The following is a 14,401-nucleotide window of genomic DNA, read 5'->3' on the forward strand; positions in this document are numbered from 1 at the left end:
GACTTTAGAAAGGCAGGGCAGGATGGATATAGGTTTGTAACAGTTTGGTCTTTAACAGTTTGGGTCTAGAGTGTCAGTTTGGGAGTGTCTCCCCCTTTGAAGAAGGGGATGACCGCGGCATCTTTCCAATCTTTAGGGATCTCAGACGATACAAAAGAGAGGTTGAACAGGCTAGTAGTAGGGGTTGCAACAATTGCAGCGGATAATTTTAGAAAGAGAGGTTCCAGATTGTCTAGCCCAGCTGATTTGTAGGGGTCCAGATTTTCAGCTCTTTCAGAACATCAGCTGTCTGGATTTGGGTGAAGGAGAAGGGAGGGGGGCTTGAGCAGGTTGCTGCGGGGGGTGCAGAGCTGTTGGCCCGGAGTAGGGGTAGCCAGGTGGAAAGCATGGCTGCCTGTAGAAAAATTATTATCGAAATTCTCGATTATCGTAGATTTATCGGTGGGGACAGTGTTTCCTAGCCTCAGTGCAGTGGGCAGCTGGGAGGAGGTGCTCTTATTCTTCATGGACTTTAAAGTGTCCCAAAACTTTTTGGAATTAGTGCTACAGGAAGGTTACAAGCTGAACCTGAACCAAAGGATTACATTCCCAGTGAATGACAGAGCATCTTGTGCATCTTTCAATGGAATTCCCTTTAACCTCTAAGAGCCACCCCCCCTCTTTTTTCAATTTCTGTCTGAAGACATACCCAAAACTAACAACCTGTAGCTCAGGCACAGAACCAAGGATATGCATATTCTTGGTACCATTTGGAGAGAAAAAAACACTCTGAAGTTTGTGTAAATGTGAATTGAATGTAGGAGAATATAACACAATAGATCTGGTTTAGATAATACAATGAAGTAAGTCGCTCTGGATAAGAGCGTCTGCTAAATGACTTAAATGTAAAATGTAAATGTAAAAAAAACTTTTTGTGACAAATTTTTTTTTTGTATCATCATCTTTAAAATGAACACAATAAAACAAACATTCAGATAGTATGATGGGAACAACTTCAGTGAAAAACATGAGAGGGCAACAGTACTTGTGCAAAGTCTCAGAATGATAACTTCCAAAATGAGTGTGCTACTACATGACATTTATCATAAAGTCACCCAGGTGTCCCACACAAGTAGCCCAAATGTATCCAAGTGGCCAAATTGGTGAAGGTATACATTTTGAAACAAATAACTGTATACAAAATACCAAAATGGTATTCTAACACACCCCCCCCAAAAAAATGGAGAAAAAAATATGAAGAAAAATATATACACATTTACAAAATAACATGGGTAACTATTTACACACTTTCAATATTTGGAAGACCCTCAGTCCTTTATCAAATCAAATGTATTTATATAGCCCTTCGTACATCAGCTAATATCTCAAAGTGCTGTACAGAAACCCAGCCTAAAACCCCAAATAGCAAGCAATGCAGGTGTAGAAGCATGGTGGCTAGGAAAAACTCCCTAGAAAGGCCAAAACCTAGGAAGAAACCTAGAGAGGAACCAGGCTATGAGGGGTGCCCAGTTCTCTTCTGGCTGTGCAGGGTGGAGATTATAACAGAACATGGCCGAGAGTTTCAAACGCTCATAGATGACCAGCAGGGTCAAATAATAATAATCACAGTAGTTGTAGAGGATGCAACAGGACAGCACCTCAAGAGTAAATATGAACAGTTTAGGGTTCCATAGCAGCAGGCAGAACAGATGAAACTGGAACAGCAGCAAGGCCAGGTGGACTGGGGACAGCAAGGAGTCATCATGCCAGGTAGTTCTGACGCATGGTCCAAGGGCTCAGGTCCTCCTCCGAGACAAAAAGAGAGAATTAGAAAGAGCATACTTAAATTCACACAGATCACTGGATAAGACAGAATAAGTACTCCAGATATAACAAACTAACCCTAGCCCCCCGACACATAAATCACTGCAGCATAAATACTGGAGGCTGAGACAGGAGGGGTCAGGAGACACTGTGGCCCCATCCGATGAGACCCCCGGACAGGACCAAACAGGCAGGATATAACCCCACCCACTTTGCCAAAGCTCTACACAATATTGTGCTGCTGATGCCAGGTGCCATAGCAGTCTCTTTCTGCTGTAAAGCAGAGGGTCACCAAGCATGTGGCGCAGGTGATGGGGGACATAATTTTGCAAAGAACACAGCGACGCCTCCATGCTGTGCCCTTTTGGCCCCGAGGCACATCCATGCCTGCAGAAATAAATTTGGGCAGATGAACACCACTTGTGGCAGGAGCTGGATGAACCAGCTTCAGTGGGGGATGGACACCTTAGCCCTGGGGGCTGCCATTCGGAGTCAGTGTCACTGTGAAAGAAAATGTTCAGTTAGAATAGTTTCACATATGAGCCCTGTTTAATTTTTAATTTTACCTTTATTTAACTAGGCAAGTCAGTTAAGAACAAATTCTTATTTTGAATGATATTCCTCCACTTGGGAATTGCTAAATTAATCATCCTACAACAATCTCTGTCTCACTTTCCCAATCAATTTTTTCTAAAATTGTGTGTACATCTGTATATCTAGACTTAGATTTAGCTTTCCCTGACTCTTTATGCCGGAGTTTACTACATGGGTTGGTCTTGCAACACATAAATATGACCTATTGCCGTTTACCTCAGCTCATTGGCTATCTACCCAGCTAGAATTCAAGACGATCAGTGGTCATTGGTTTACAAAACAGTCAATCAACGAAACAGCGGGCAAATCATTGGTACACAAAGATGTCATTACTTGTTGTCTTCAAATCGGTTTCTTTCAGTCAATACGTCCCGCGAAATGACCCATCAGGTTTGATTGTGTTACAAACAAACCAGTTGATTGCAGTGAAACCAAACATGACTGGAAAAGTCACGTTCTGTGTGGGTGATTTACCTGGAATATGTCGTCGAAAATGGAATGAGGCAGAATTCACGACACAAGCGGTTCACAAAATGTTTCATGTTAGGCTATAAAAATGGATTTTATCAAACAAAAGATAATTAATTGTGTAACAATTAGCATTGGGATTGCAAACAGACGAACATCGTCAAAGGTAAACTATTTATTTTAATGCAGTTTGTGATTATGTTACGCCTGTGCTGGTTGAATTTTTTATTTTTTTATGGGGCTCGATAATCGCATCGTATTCTTTCGCAGTAAATCCTTTTTTAAATCTGACAACGCAGTTGGATTAGCAAGATTCTAGGCTTTTGATACACGTGAGACTTGTATTTTCATGAATGTTTAATGACTATTTATGTAGCGATCACCGTATGTTGTGGAATTTGAGCCCGCTACCGGGTTCCATGCTCAGAGGTTAAATGATCCCCTTCATTTACCTTGGTATAGAATAACCCAGAGCTACAGTACAATGAGGTTGACGGCCCATGTTGCCATTCTTCTCCTTGGGCCGCATTAATTCCATCAAAATTGTAACATTGTCCAATTTTTTACAAATCATTTCTAGACATGACACATTTTCATTCCCACCCCTTTTTTTTTAAGTCTCTTGACCAAATCATAAGATCTTTCATTTGGAACAACAAGAAACCGAGAATCTGCAAACCAGTCCTAGAACAACCGAAAAATAAAACCATCTTTGCTGTACTACATTTTTACACCCTCAATTTTGATCTCGAGGGTGTAGGTGTGTTTCTTGTTAGAAAACAATTTCTGCCTATTGGACATACACATATAAAAAGATGGATGAATGTACAGTATATTGTCTGTTATGGAAAAAGACTCATGCTCTCTGATAGTTCTACTCTGCTCCCAAATAAGCATGGAACTAACCTCCCACACAGGGAACCCCATAGAAGTGAAAAGCGACTTGAAGATATGGACCTGTTCAGAATACATTTTGGTCTGAAAGAGATGATCACTCCTATGCTGTTATGTGCCAACTTCTATTTCCAATCATTAACTGATTCCGCATTCAAGCAATGGTCTCAAAACGGAATTTCGACCCTTGTGGATCTCTTCCCAAACTTCCACAATTCCTGAAAAGCAAACACAATTTCATTTTTTTCAGATACTTACAAATACAGAGCTATGCTTCAAAGCATCTCAACCTGTTCCCATCTCTTCCACCCAGGAGCATAATTGGCTAACACTTAGAATAACCCCAGTACCAGGGGAAACATCTCCAGAATATACAAAACCATCCAAAATATGAGAAGCCTGTCATTAGTAAAGACAAAGGCTTCCTGGGAGAAAGAAATGGTAACAGAAATATCAGAAGACAGACAAGTGGCAATCCTCCATTAAACGTATTCATACATCATTTATTTGTGTAAGACACCGTTTGATTAAATTTAAAACCTTTCACTGTCTGCATCTATCAAGAAGCAGGATGTCAAAAATTAACCCAACATTGGATTAGGTGACAAATCAAATCCAATTAAATTGTAATTGTCACATAGGCCAAACACAACCTTACCGTGACATGCTTACTTACAAGCCCTTAACCAAAAATGCACTTCAAGAAATAGAGTTAAGAAAATATTTACTAAATTACATAAAGTAATTTTTAAAATAAAAAGCAAGACACTAAAATAACAATACCGAGGCTATAAACAGGGGGTACCGGTGTGAGTCAATGTGCAGGGGTACAGGTTAGTCAAGCTCATTTGTACATGTAGGTAGGGGTAAAGTGACAATGCATAGATAATAAACAGCAAATAGCAGCAGTGTACAATCAATGGGGGTGGGGGTTCAATGTAAAAAGTCCAGGTGTCCATTTGATTAATTGTTCAGCAGTCTTATAGCTTGGGGGTAGAAGCTGTAAAGGAGCCATTTGGACCTAGACTTGGCACTCCGGTACCGCTTGACTTGGGTGAAAAAATTGACCCCAACCCAAATATTTGGGGCCTTAATCTGATACGCCTAGTATGGATGGCAGGATGCTTGGCCCCAATGATGTACTGGGCCGTGCGCAATACCCTCTGTAGAGCCTTGCGGTTGGATGCCAAGTTTTTGCCATGCCAGGCTGTGTTGCAACCAGTCCGATGTTTCATGAGCTGAATAAAAGATCCCAGAAATGATCCATGCACACAAAAAGCTTATTTCTCTCAGATTTTGTGCACAAATTTGTTTACATCCCTGTTAGTGAGCATTTCTCCTTTGCCAAGATAATACATCCACCTGACATGTGTGGCATATCAAGAATCTGATTAAACAGCATAAGCATTACCCAGGTGCACCGTGTGCTGGGGACAATAAAAGGCCACTCTAAAATGTGTAGTTTTGTCACACAACACAATACCACAGATGTCTCAAGTTTTGAGGGAGTGTGTAATTGGCATGCTGACTGCAGGAATGTCCACCAGAGCTGTTGCCAGAGAACTGAATGTTAATTTCTATACCATAAGCCACCTCCAACAGAGATAACGTGATGAGATCGTGATGCTCATTGTTGTGCCAGTCACCCTCCACCATCCCCTCACATTTCAGCATTCTGATGGTCCTATGTCGCAAGGATCTGTACACAATTCCTGGAAGCTGAAAATGTCCCAGTTCTTCCATGGCCTGCATACCCTCCAGACATGTCACCCATTCAGCACATTTAGGATGCTCTGGATTGACGTGTACAACAGTGTGTTCAAGTTCCGTCCAATATCCAGCAACTTTGCACAGCCAATAAAGAGAAGTGGGACAACATTCCACAGCCTGATTAACTCTATGAGAAGGAGATTTGTTGTGCTGCATGTGGAAAATGGTGGTCACACCAGATACTGACAAGTTTCTGATTAAGGTATCTGTGACCAAGGGATGCCTATCTGTATTCCCAGTCATGTGAAACCCATAGATTAGGGCCTAATTAATTTATTTCAATTGGCTGATTTCCTTATATAACCTGTAACTCAGTAAAAATCTTTGAACTTGTTTGCCTGTTGTGTTTATATTTGTGATCAGTATACTGTACAATAAGTGCAAGATGCATATTACCTGTTCTATTGGTTAAATGCAGTTTCTGTTCAAATCCTTATGATGCCACTGTGAGAATTGGTCAGATGGAACATGGTTTGTGTCCCTCAGGTTCAACGCAGACCACAGTTCATAAACACAGCATATTCCAGGAAATACTTGACAATAACCTTTGGTAATTCGATATTCCTCCTCAACATAGAATTATGTAAAACATAACATGTGCTTCCATTCTAAAGCCACTACAGATCTAGTGCTAAATGAAATGGAGATGTTTTGTAGAGTCATGTAGAGAGAATACTTGTACAGTATGTTCAAAGGTACCAGCATTAAAAGTAGCAGTGCTAGTATCTTCACCTTAACCTCAAAACACATTTTTCCAGATAATATCTTAGTTGAACAATTCATGGATGTGCCGGGATGAAGGCAAGGAAATTATTGTTCATCTTCCAGTCTAGATATCTTTATTCTTTATACCCCACATCACTGGGCGGACTTTCCCTCTGAAAATAACTCCACAACAGTTTGCATCAAATATGACTGCATTTATTGTCTTTTTATCTCTTTGTGTGTCTACTAGCTATAATGGAGGTTAAAGATACAAGAAGAACAGAGTCTGTCTTCCGGTAATTCTGTTTGCAGAGCAGGTTTTACTTTCAAAGTCATCCTCCAGTGACAGGTTGTATGACCTTTCCGACCTGTGATTGATCATGACCTTTGTGGTTGAGATGTACACTGAAATGGCCTTATGTTTCCTTGAGGACATCATGGGACATTTCCATCCTGTCCTGTTTTGTTTCAGAGAAATCACTCTACATTACAGTAAATGTTAAGTTTTGCTGAAGTTGAATTGCTTCACCCCTCTTACCAGCATGAATGGTGGGCAGAGAATTTGTATTTGTCTACAAATTGTGGAAAAATACACTAGCTCATACACGTTTTATAAATAATGTCCTAGCCAGCTGGCACATGGTGAGAGAAAACAAATAATTGAGAGGGAGAGAAGAGCAAAAAAAGAGAGTGAGAAGGTATAGAGAAAAGAGAGAGAATGAAGAGAAAAAAGAGAGAGTGAAGAGACAGAATGAAAAGAGTGAGAAGATAGAGAAATGAGAGAGAGACGACACTATGCTGTGAAAGGCATCTTTAGTGTGGCGGGAACAGCAGAACAGAAGATAAATCACTCAACCGGTTTTCTACATCCACCCTTGGATCCTACACATACAGTGTGTGCTATTTTCACACCATCAGCTCCCACATTAGATCCACACTGTAGACCAAAGCCTGCCAGAACTAAGGACTTAAACACTGTCTGATATCAATTCATCTCTAGCTCAACTTCAGAGGATAAATCATATTAATATTGTGACTCAAAATAGAAGACATCTGGATAGTTTATTTCTGTACAGACATTAAGATGCTCGTGTTTCTGCGGTCAGTGAATGAGGAACACTTTGTTTTCTGCTTGAGTCTCCCCTGATGAAAAACAGACATTCTGAGAACTTAGAGTGCAAACAAAATTCCTTGACTGCAGACAATAACAACAATATAGACATGTCCATTAAATAAGCTTTATTCTTGTTACATCATGACATTGTAGACAGTGCTATTGCATGGGGATTGTTAAAAAAATTGTAACTGTATGACATGACATCAGCATGCCATGTGATATATAACACAAAATAAGTGTGTTGTTAGCTGCACGTCAATCATCGTCAACTAAAAACAAAGATATATTCTGATTGGGTGATACGAGGTGAAAAGTGCAATTGGCACAGATTTAATTCAAAATGATGACTTGACATGGCAGAATGCAAGAAGTGTAAAAAAGATGGGGACAAAGGGCAGGCCCTGTGATAAAGAGACAGAGAAACGTAATAATAGAGTGTAAGAGAGTGTAAGTGAGAAATACAGGCTGATAGTAAGAGACAGTAACAGAGACAAAGAGAGTATGAAGGAAGTAAGAGCAAGAGAGAGTGAACGCTTGGTGGCTAAGCAGAGGCTCCTGTCAGACTGCTGTGGCGAAGCCTATGCGGTTGTTGCGACGGTCAAACTCTGTGTAGTAGCGGGCGATGAAGTTGGCTCCCAGGATCCAGATAGGGCCAGTAGGAGGCGGCACATCCAAACCCCTAAAGGTCACACTACAGATGTCCTCTCCAAACTGAGATTGCTACAGACGGAGAGCAAATCATAACAAGATACTGGTAAAGACTTCCATAAATGTGTATTTATAAAACATATATGTCATATCTATAACACAATGTAAACATGACATAGTAGCTACAAAGGTAAACATGACATTTGCTCTGTATCTGTACAGTATATCCCAGTTGTGCCAATTTCCGTTACTTACCCATAAGATGTAGTCATCCTCAGTGAGGGAGTACTCATGTCCTCCGAGGTGGAAGGTGACACTGGGTAAGGACTTCACCAGGTCACAGTTTACAGTGTACTGAAAGGAGAACAAACAACACATCTTATTCCGCCCATAAGGTAAGGGAAGATGCTAGTTAAGAGACTGTTTAGGCAATAAAGATACAGTCTGTGGCTCTGAGATGTACATACCCCTCCCTCTGCCAGTTCTGTGGCTCCAATGGTTTTCATCAGTACAGACACCGAGGAGGCGGGGCCTGTGATGTAGGAGGAGCCTGTGTCAATCACTGCGGTACAGCCTTCCTTACAGAACAGCATATCCTCCCCCACTGTCACCCTGGGAGAGAGAGAGAGAAAAAGAGAGAGAGAAAATTACACACACATACACATGTAAAGTTCATTGACCCAGGCAAATGTGTATATACTGACCCACAAATAAACAAACAAACAGACAGAGACAGACAGACAACTTGCACATCAGTGGAGGTTGGTGAGAAGAGCTATAGGAGGACAGGCTCATTGTAATGGCTGGACTGGAATTAATGGAACTGTGTCAAACGTGGTTTCCATATATTTGATAGCATTCCATTTATTCCATTCTAGCCATCACTATGAGCCTGTCCTCCTATAGCTACTCCCACCAGCCTCCACCATTGCACATGCACACATACACACATAGCTGTCACATCTCACCCTTTCATGCTGACCTCCCATTTTCCTGCCTCACTGGTGCCCATGTAGTTGAAGGTACCAGTGTAGTACTCTGGGTCTGTTCCTCCCATCACTAGCTCCCCACCTGGTTTGTGCATTGGGTCCCTGAGAGAAGAAAAACAGATTGCCCGGATTACTATTCATAGGTTGCACCTCCATCACTTCCGGCGCCGACAGAGATGGCCGCCTCGCTTCGCGTTCCTAGGAAACTATGCAGTTTTTTTTTTTTTTACGTGTTATTTCTTACATTAGTAACCCAGGTCATCTTAGGTTTCATGACATACAGTCGAGAAGAACTACTGTATATAAGATCAGCGTCAACTCACCATCAGTACGACCATCAGTACGACCAAGAATATGTTTTTCGCGACGCGGATCCTGTGTTCTGCCTTACAAACAGGACAACGGAATGGATCGCATGCAGCGACCCAAAAAAACGACTCCGAAAAAGAGGGAAACGAGGCGGTCTTCTGGTCAGACTACGGAGACGGGCACATCGTGCCCCACTTCCTAGCATTATTCTTGCCAATGTCCAGTCTCTTGACAACAAGGTTGATGAAATCCGAGCAAGGGTAGCATTCCAGAGGGACATCAGAGACTGTAACGTTCTGTGCTTCACGGAAACATGGCTCACTGGAGAGACGCTATCCGAAGCGGTGCATCCAACGGGTTTCTCCACGCATCGCGCCGACAGAAACAAACACCTTTCTGGTAAGAAAAGGGGTGGGGGTGTATGCCTTATGGCTAACGAGGCATGGTGCGATGAAAGAAACATACAGGAACTCAAATCCTTCTGTTCACCTGATTTAGAATTCCTCACAATCAAATGTAGACCGCATTATCTACCAAGAGAATTCTCTTCGATTATAATCACAGCCGTATATATCGCCCCCAAGCAGACACGTCGATGGCTCTGAACAAACTTTATTTAACTCTTTGCAAACTGGAAACCATTTATCCGGAGGCTGCATTCAATGTTACTGGGGATTTTAACAAGGCTAATCTGAAAACAAGACTCCCTAAATTTTATCAGCATATCGATTGCGCAACCAGGGGTGGAAAAACCTTGGATCACTGTTACTCTAACTTCCGCGACGCATATAAGGCCCTGCCCCGCCCCCCTTTCGGAAAAGCTGACCACGACTCCATTTTGCTGATACCTGCCTACAGACAAAAATTAAAAAAAGAAGCTCCCACGCTGAGGTCTGTCCAACGCTGGTCCGACCAAGCTGACTCCACACTCCAAGACTGCTTCCATCACGTGGACTGGGACATGTTTCGTATTGCGTCAGATAACATTGACGAATACGCTGATTCGGTGTGCGAGTTCATTAGAATGTGCGTTGAAGATGTCGTTCCCATAGCAACGATTAAAACATTCCCTAACCAGAAACCATGGATTGATGGCAGCATTTGCGTGAAACTGAAAGCGCGAACCACTGCTTTCAATCAGGGCAAGGTGTCTAGTAACATGACTGAATACAAACAGTGCAGCTATTCCCTCCGTAAGGCTATCAAACAAGCTAAGCGTCAGTACAGAGACAAAGTAGAATCTCAATTCAACGGCTCAGACACAAGAGGCATGTGGCAGGGTCTAGAGTCAATCACGGACTACAGGAAGAAATCCAGCCCAGTCACGAACCAGGATGTCTTGCTCCCAGGCAGACTAAATAACTTTTTTGCCCGCTTTGAGGACAATACAGTGCCACTGACACGGCCTGCAACGGAAACATGCGGTCTCTCCTTCACTGCAGCTGAGGTGAGTAAAACATTTAAACGTGTTAACCTTCGCAAGGCTGCAGGCCCAGACGGCATCCCCAGCCGCGCCCTCAGAGCATGCGCAGACCAGCTGGCTGGTGTGTTTACGGACATATTCAATCAATCCCTATACCAGTCTGCTGTTCCCACATGCTTCAAGAGGGCCACCATTGTTCCTGTTCCCAAGAAAGCTAAGGTAACTGAGCTAAACGACTACCGCCCCGTAGCACTCACTTCCGTCATCATGAAGTGCTTTGAGAGACTAGTCAAGGACCAAATCACCTCCACTCTACCTGACACCCTAGACGCACTCCAATTTGCTTACCGCCTAAATATGTCCACAGACGATGCAATCTCAACCACACTGCACACTGCCCTAACCCATCTGGACAAGAGGAATACCTATGTGAGAATGCTGTTCATCGACTACAGCTCGGCATTCAACACCATAGTACCCTCCAAGCTCGTCATCAAGCTCGAGACCCTGGGTCTCGACCCCGCCCTGTGCAACTGGGTACTGGACTTCCTGACGGGCCGCCCCCAGGTGGTGAGGGTAGGTAACAACATCTCCTCCCCGCTGATCCTCAACACTGGGGCCCCACAAGGGTGCGTTCTGAGCCCTCTCCTGTACTCTCTGTTCACCCACGACTGCGTGGCCACGCACGCCTCTAACTCAATCATCAAGTTTGCGGACGACACAACAGTGGTAGGCTTGATTACCAACAACGACGAGACGGCCTACAGGGAGGAGGTGAGGGCCCTCGGAGTGTGGTGTCAGGAAAATAACCTCACACAACGTCAACATAACTAAGGAGATGATTGTGGACTTTAGGAAACAGCAGAGGGAACACCCCCTTATCCACATCGATGGAACAGTAGTGGAGAGAGTAGCAAGTTTTAAGTTCCTCGGCATACACATCACAGACAAACTGAATTGGTCCACTCACACAGACAGCATCGTGAAGAAGGCGCAGCAGCGCCTCTTCAACCTCAGGAGGCTGAAGAAATTCGGCTTGTCACCAAAAGCACTCAAACTTCTACAGATGCACAATCGAGAGCATCCTGGCGGGCTGTATCACCGCCTGGTACGGCAACTGCTCCGCCCTCAACCGTAAGGCTCTCCAGAGGGTAGTGAGGTCTGCACAACGCATCACCGGGGGCAAACTACCTGCCCTCCAGGACACCTACATCACCCGATGTTACAGGAAGGCCATAAAGATCATCAAGGACATCAACCACCCGAGCCACTGCCTGTTCACCCCGCTATCATCCAGAAGGCGAGGTCAGTACAGGTGCATCAAAGCTGGGACCGAGAGACTGAAAAACAGCTTCTATCTCAAGGCCATCAGACTGTTAAACAGCCACCACTAACATTGAGTGGCTGCTGCCAACACACTGACACTGACTCAACTCCAGCCACTTTAATAATGGGAATTGATGGGAAATGATGTAAATATATCACTAGCCACTTTAAACAATGCTACCTTATATAATGTTACTTACCCTACATTATTCTTCTCATATGCATACGTATATACTGTACTCTATCATCTACTGCATCCTTATGTAATACATGTATCACTAGCCACTTTAACTATGCCACTTTGTTTACATACTCATCTCATATGTATATACTGTACTCGATACCATCTACTGTATCTTGCCTATGCTGCTCTGTACCATCACTCATTCATATATCCTTATGTACATATTCTTTATCCCCTTACACTGTGTATAAGACAGTAGTTTAGGAATTGTTAGTTAGATTACTTGTTGGTTATTACTGCATTGTCGGAACTAGAAGCACAAGCATTTCGCTACACTCGCATTAACATCTGCTAACCATGTGTATGTGACAAATAAATTTGATTTGATTTGATCAATCGGTTGCATCATGTCATTGTTGTGCACGTTCTCAAGCCGCCCTCTGACTTAGTGGTGCCAAAAAGTTGTAATAAGCTCAGTCATTCTGAACGGGGACCACCCAGTGGGCAAAACCCGATTGAATCGGCATTGTTTCCACTTCACTTCAACCAAATAAATCTTTGATGTTGAATCGATGTGGAAAACTGATTGGATTTGCAAAAAGTCATCAAGTCATCAACATAAGAGAACTTCGTCAATGATGTGGTGACAATTTTTGTTGATTTCACATTGAATTCACGATAGTTGATGACTCAACCAGAAGAGGCTGGTGGGAGGAGCTATAGGAGGACGGTCATTGTAATGACTGGAATGGTATCAATAGAATGGAGTCAAACACGTTGTTTCCTTGTGTTTGGTACCATTCTATTGTTTCCATTCCAGCTATCATAATGAGCCTGTCCTCCTATAACTCTTCCCACCAGCCTCTTCTGGACTCAACAAAATGTAAATCAAAAGTAGACATTGAAATGACATCCGTGCCCAGTGGGTATGACTGTTGCATCTAAATTTCACTATAGTGACCTGGAAATGCAGTGACATTGCTAAAGTAGGCAAATATTTAGTTAAACATGGACTTAAAGGAGGTTGGAATAATATTGTGAAAATTATGATAATGCCCCTTTAGTGTAATAGCTGTTTGAAAAGGACATTTCTGCCTGTCTTGGTGCGATGGAGTCTTGGCCTGCCAGGTGACACCACCAGGCAATACATTAGTTAATAGACCAATAAGAAAGAGTTCCAAACCTCTGCCAATGTCAGCTAGTTCTCAGTTTTCCCCTCCCCACTCAGACCATTTAAAGACAGCCTTAGCTAAATTATTGCTTGAGAAATGTCTCTTTCCTAAGAAGCTATGTTTGATTCTTATTGACCATTTCAATTTGAAAACAATCACAGTAAGGTACGTAATTGGTACCTAGAAATGATTTGATATTGAGATTAACGTCCAAAGCAGCCGTTTTTAAGTAAAAAGAAGTTTACTCATCTCAAGTCTGAATCAGGCCCGATATAAACAGTGACAGTGATATCACCTACTTGCTATAATAGACAGAGAAGACCTCCTCCTTGAGGACGTGCTGGGACATGATGCGGTCGAACACAGGGGTGATACCGTCGATGGCCACGTTGGGGTAGCCCATCCCAAGGACTCCGTCAAACTTGGCAAAGATGAAGGGAATGGCAGGCAGGGCTGTGGCCTCTGCAAATACCTGGACCACTGGGATGCCACCCACCTGGAGAATGCACAAAGTAAGATATAAATTGTCCCTCAATACCTAGATCCAGGTTTTACCCCTAGTAAGAATCCTTCGGTAGATCAGTACTTATGGGCAATGTCTACCATTATTCCCATATTGATCACGAAAAAGCATGTTTAAAAGGGATGATAGGAAACAGATGAGGAGAAAGGGTACAAAGATTATTTTCTTAGAGTGTTGTTACATTACTCACCACAACCACATCCTCACTCAGGAATCCCCTGACATTTCCAGAGGCATACTGGATTGAGAAACCTGTCCCGTTCTTGATGTGCGTCCGGGACTTAGAACTGTCATATCTGTTGTGGGTAACTGTGAGTTCAAAGGTCATTGTGTCATAATCATCCAGGAACATTCTTATCTCTGGTGAAGCAATTAAACATACAGGTTTTGTGTGTGGGAGGCCAGGGGGGGGATGTGCTCATTTTGGAAGTGGGCTGCTCATTTGACGGCTACATATAGCAGGACATTGCAGAGAA

The 14,401-nt window shown here is 42.9% G+C and overlaps 1 protein-coding gene across 1 annotated transcript in view; it reads right to left on the minus strand.

Annotated features, from left to right (window-relative positions):
* Positions 1 to 7,458: 7,458 nt before the first annotated feature.
* Positions 7,459 to 14,401, minus strand: part of LOC135527933 (renin-like) — a 59,900-nt gene continuing 52,957 nt past the window's right edge. The window contains exons 4-9 of the mRNA XM_064956607.1: positions 14,116 to 14,234; positions 13,702 to 13,898; positions 8,968 to 9,090; positions 8,467 to 8,611; positions 8,255 to 8,353; positions 7,459 to 8,071 (exon numbers count right to left, since the gene is read on the minus strand). Of these exons, the coding sequence (XP_064812679.1) occupies positions 7,910 to 8,071; positions 8,255 to 8,353; positions 8,467 to 8,611; positions 8,968 to 9,090; positions 13,702 to 13,898; positions 14,116 to 14,234 (845 nt within the window). The 3' untranslated portion in view covers positions 7,459 to 7,909. The remainder of the gene's footprint in view (positions 8,072 to 8,254; positions 8,354 to 8,466; positions 8,612 to 8,967; positions 9,091 to 13,701; positions 13,899 to 14,115; positions 14,235 to 14,401) is intronic.

Source organism: Oncorhynchus masou, chromosome 33 (assembly GCF_036934945.1).
Source record: "Oncorhynchus masou masou isolate Uvic2021 chromosome 33, UVic_Omas_1.1, whole genome shotgun sequence".
In the NCBI taxonomy this organism is placed as follows: Eukaryota; Metazoa; Chordata; class Actinopteri; order Salmoniformes; family Salmonidae; genus Oncorhynchus; species Oncorhynchus masou.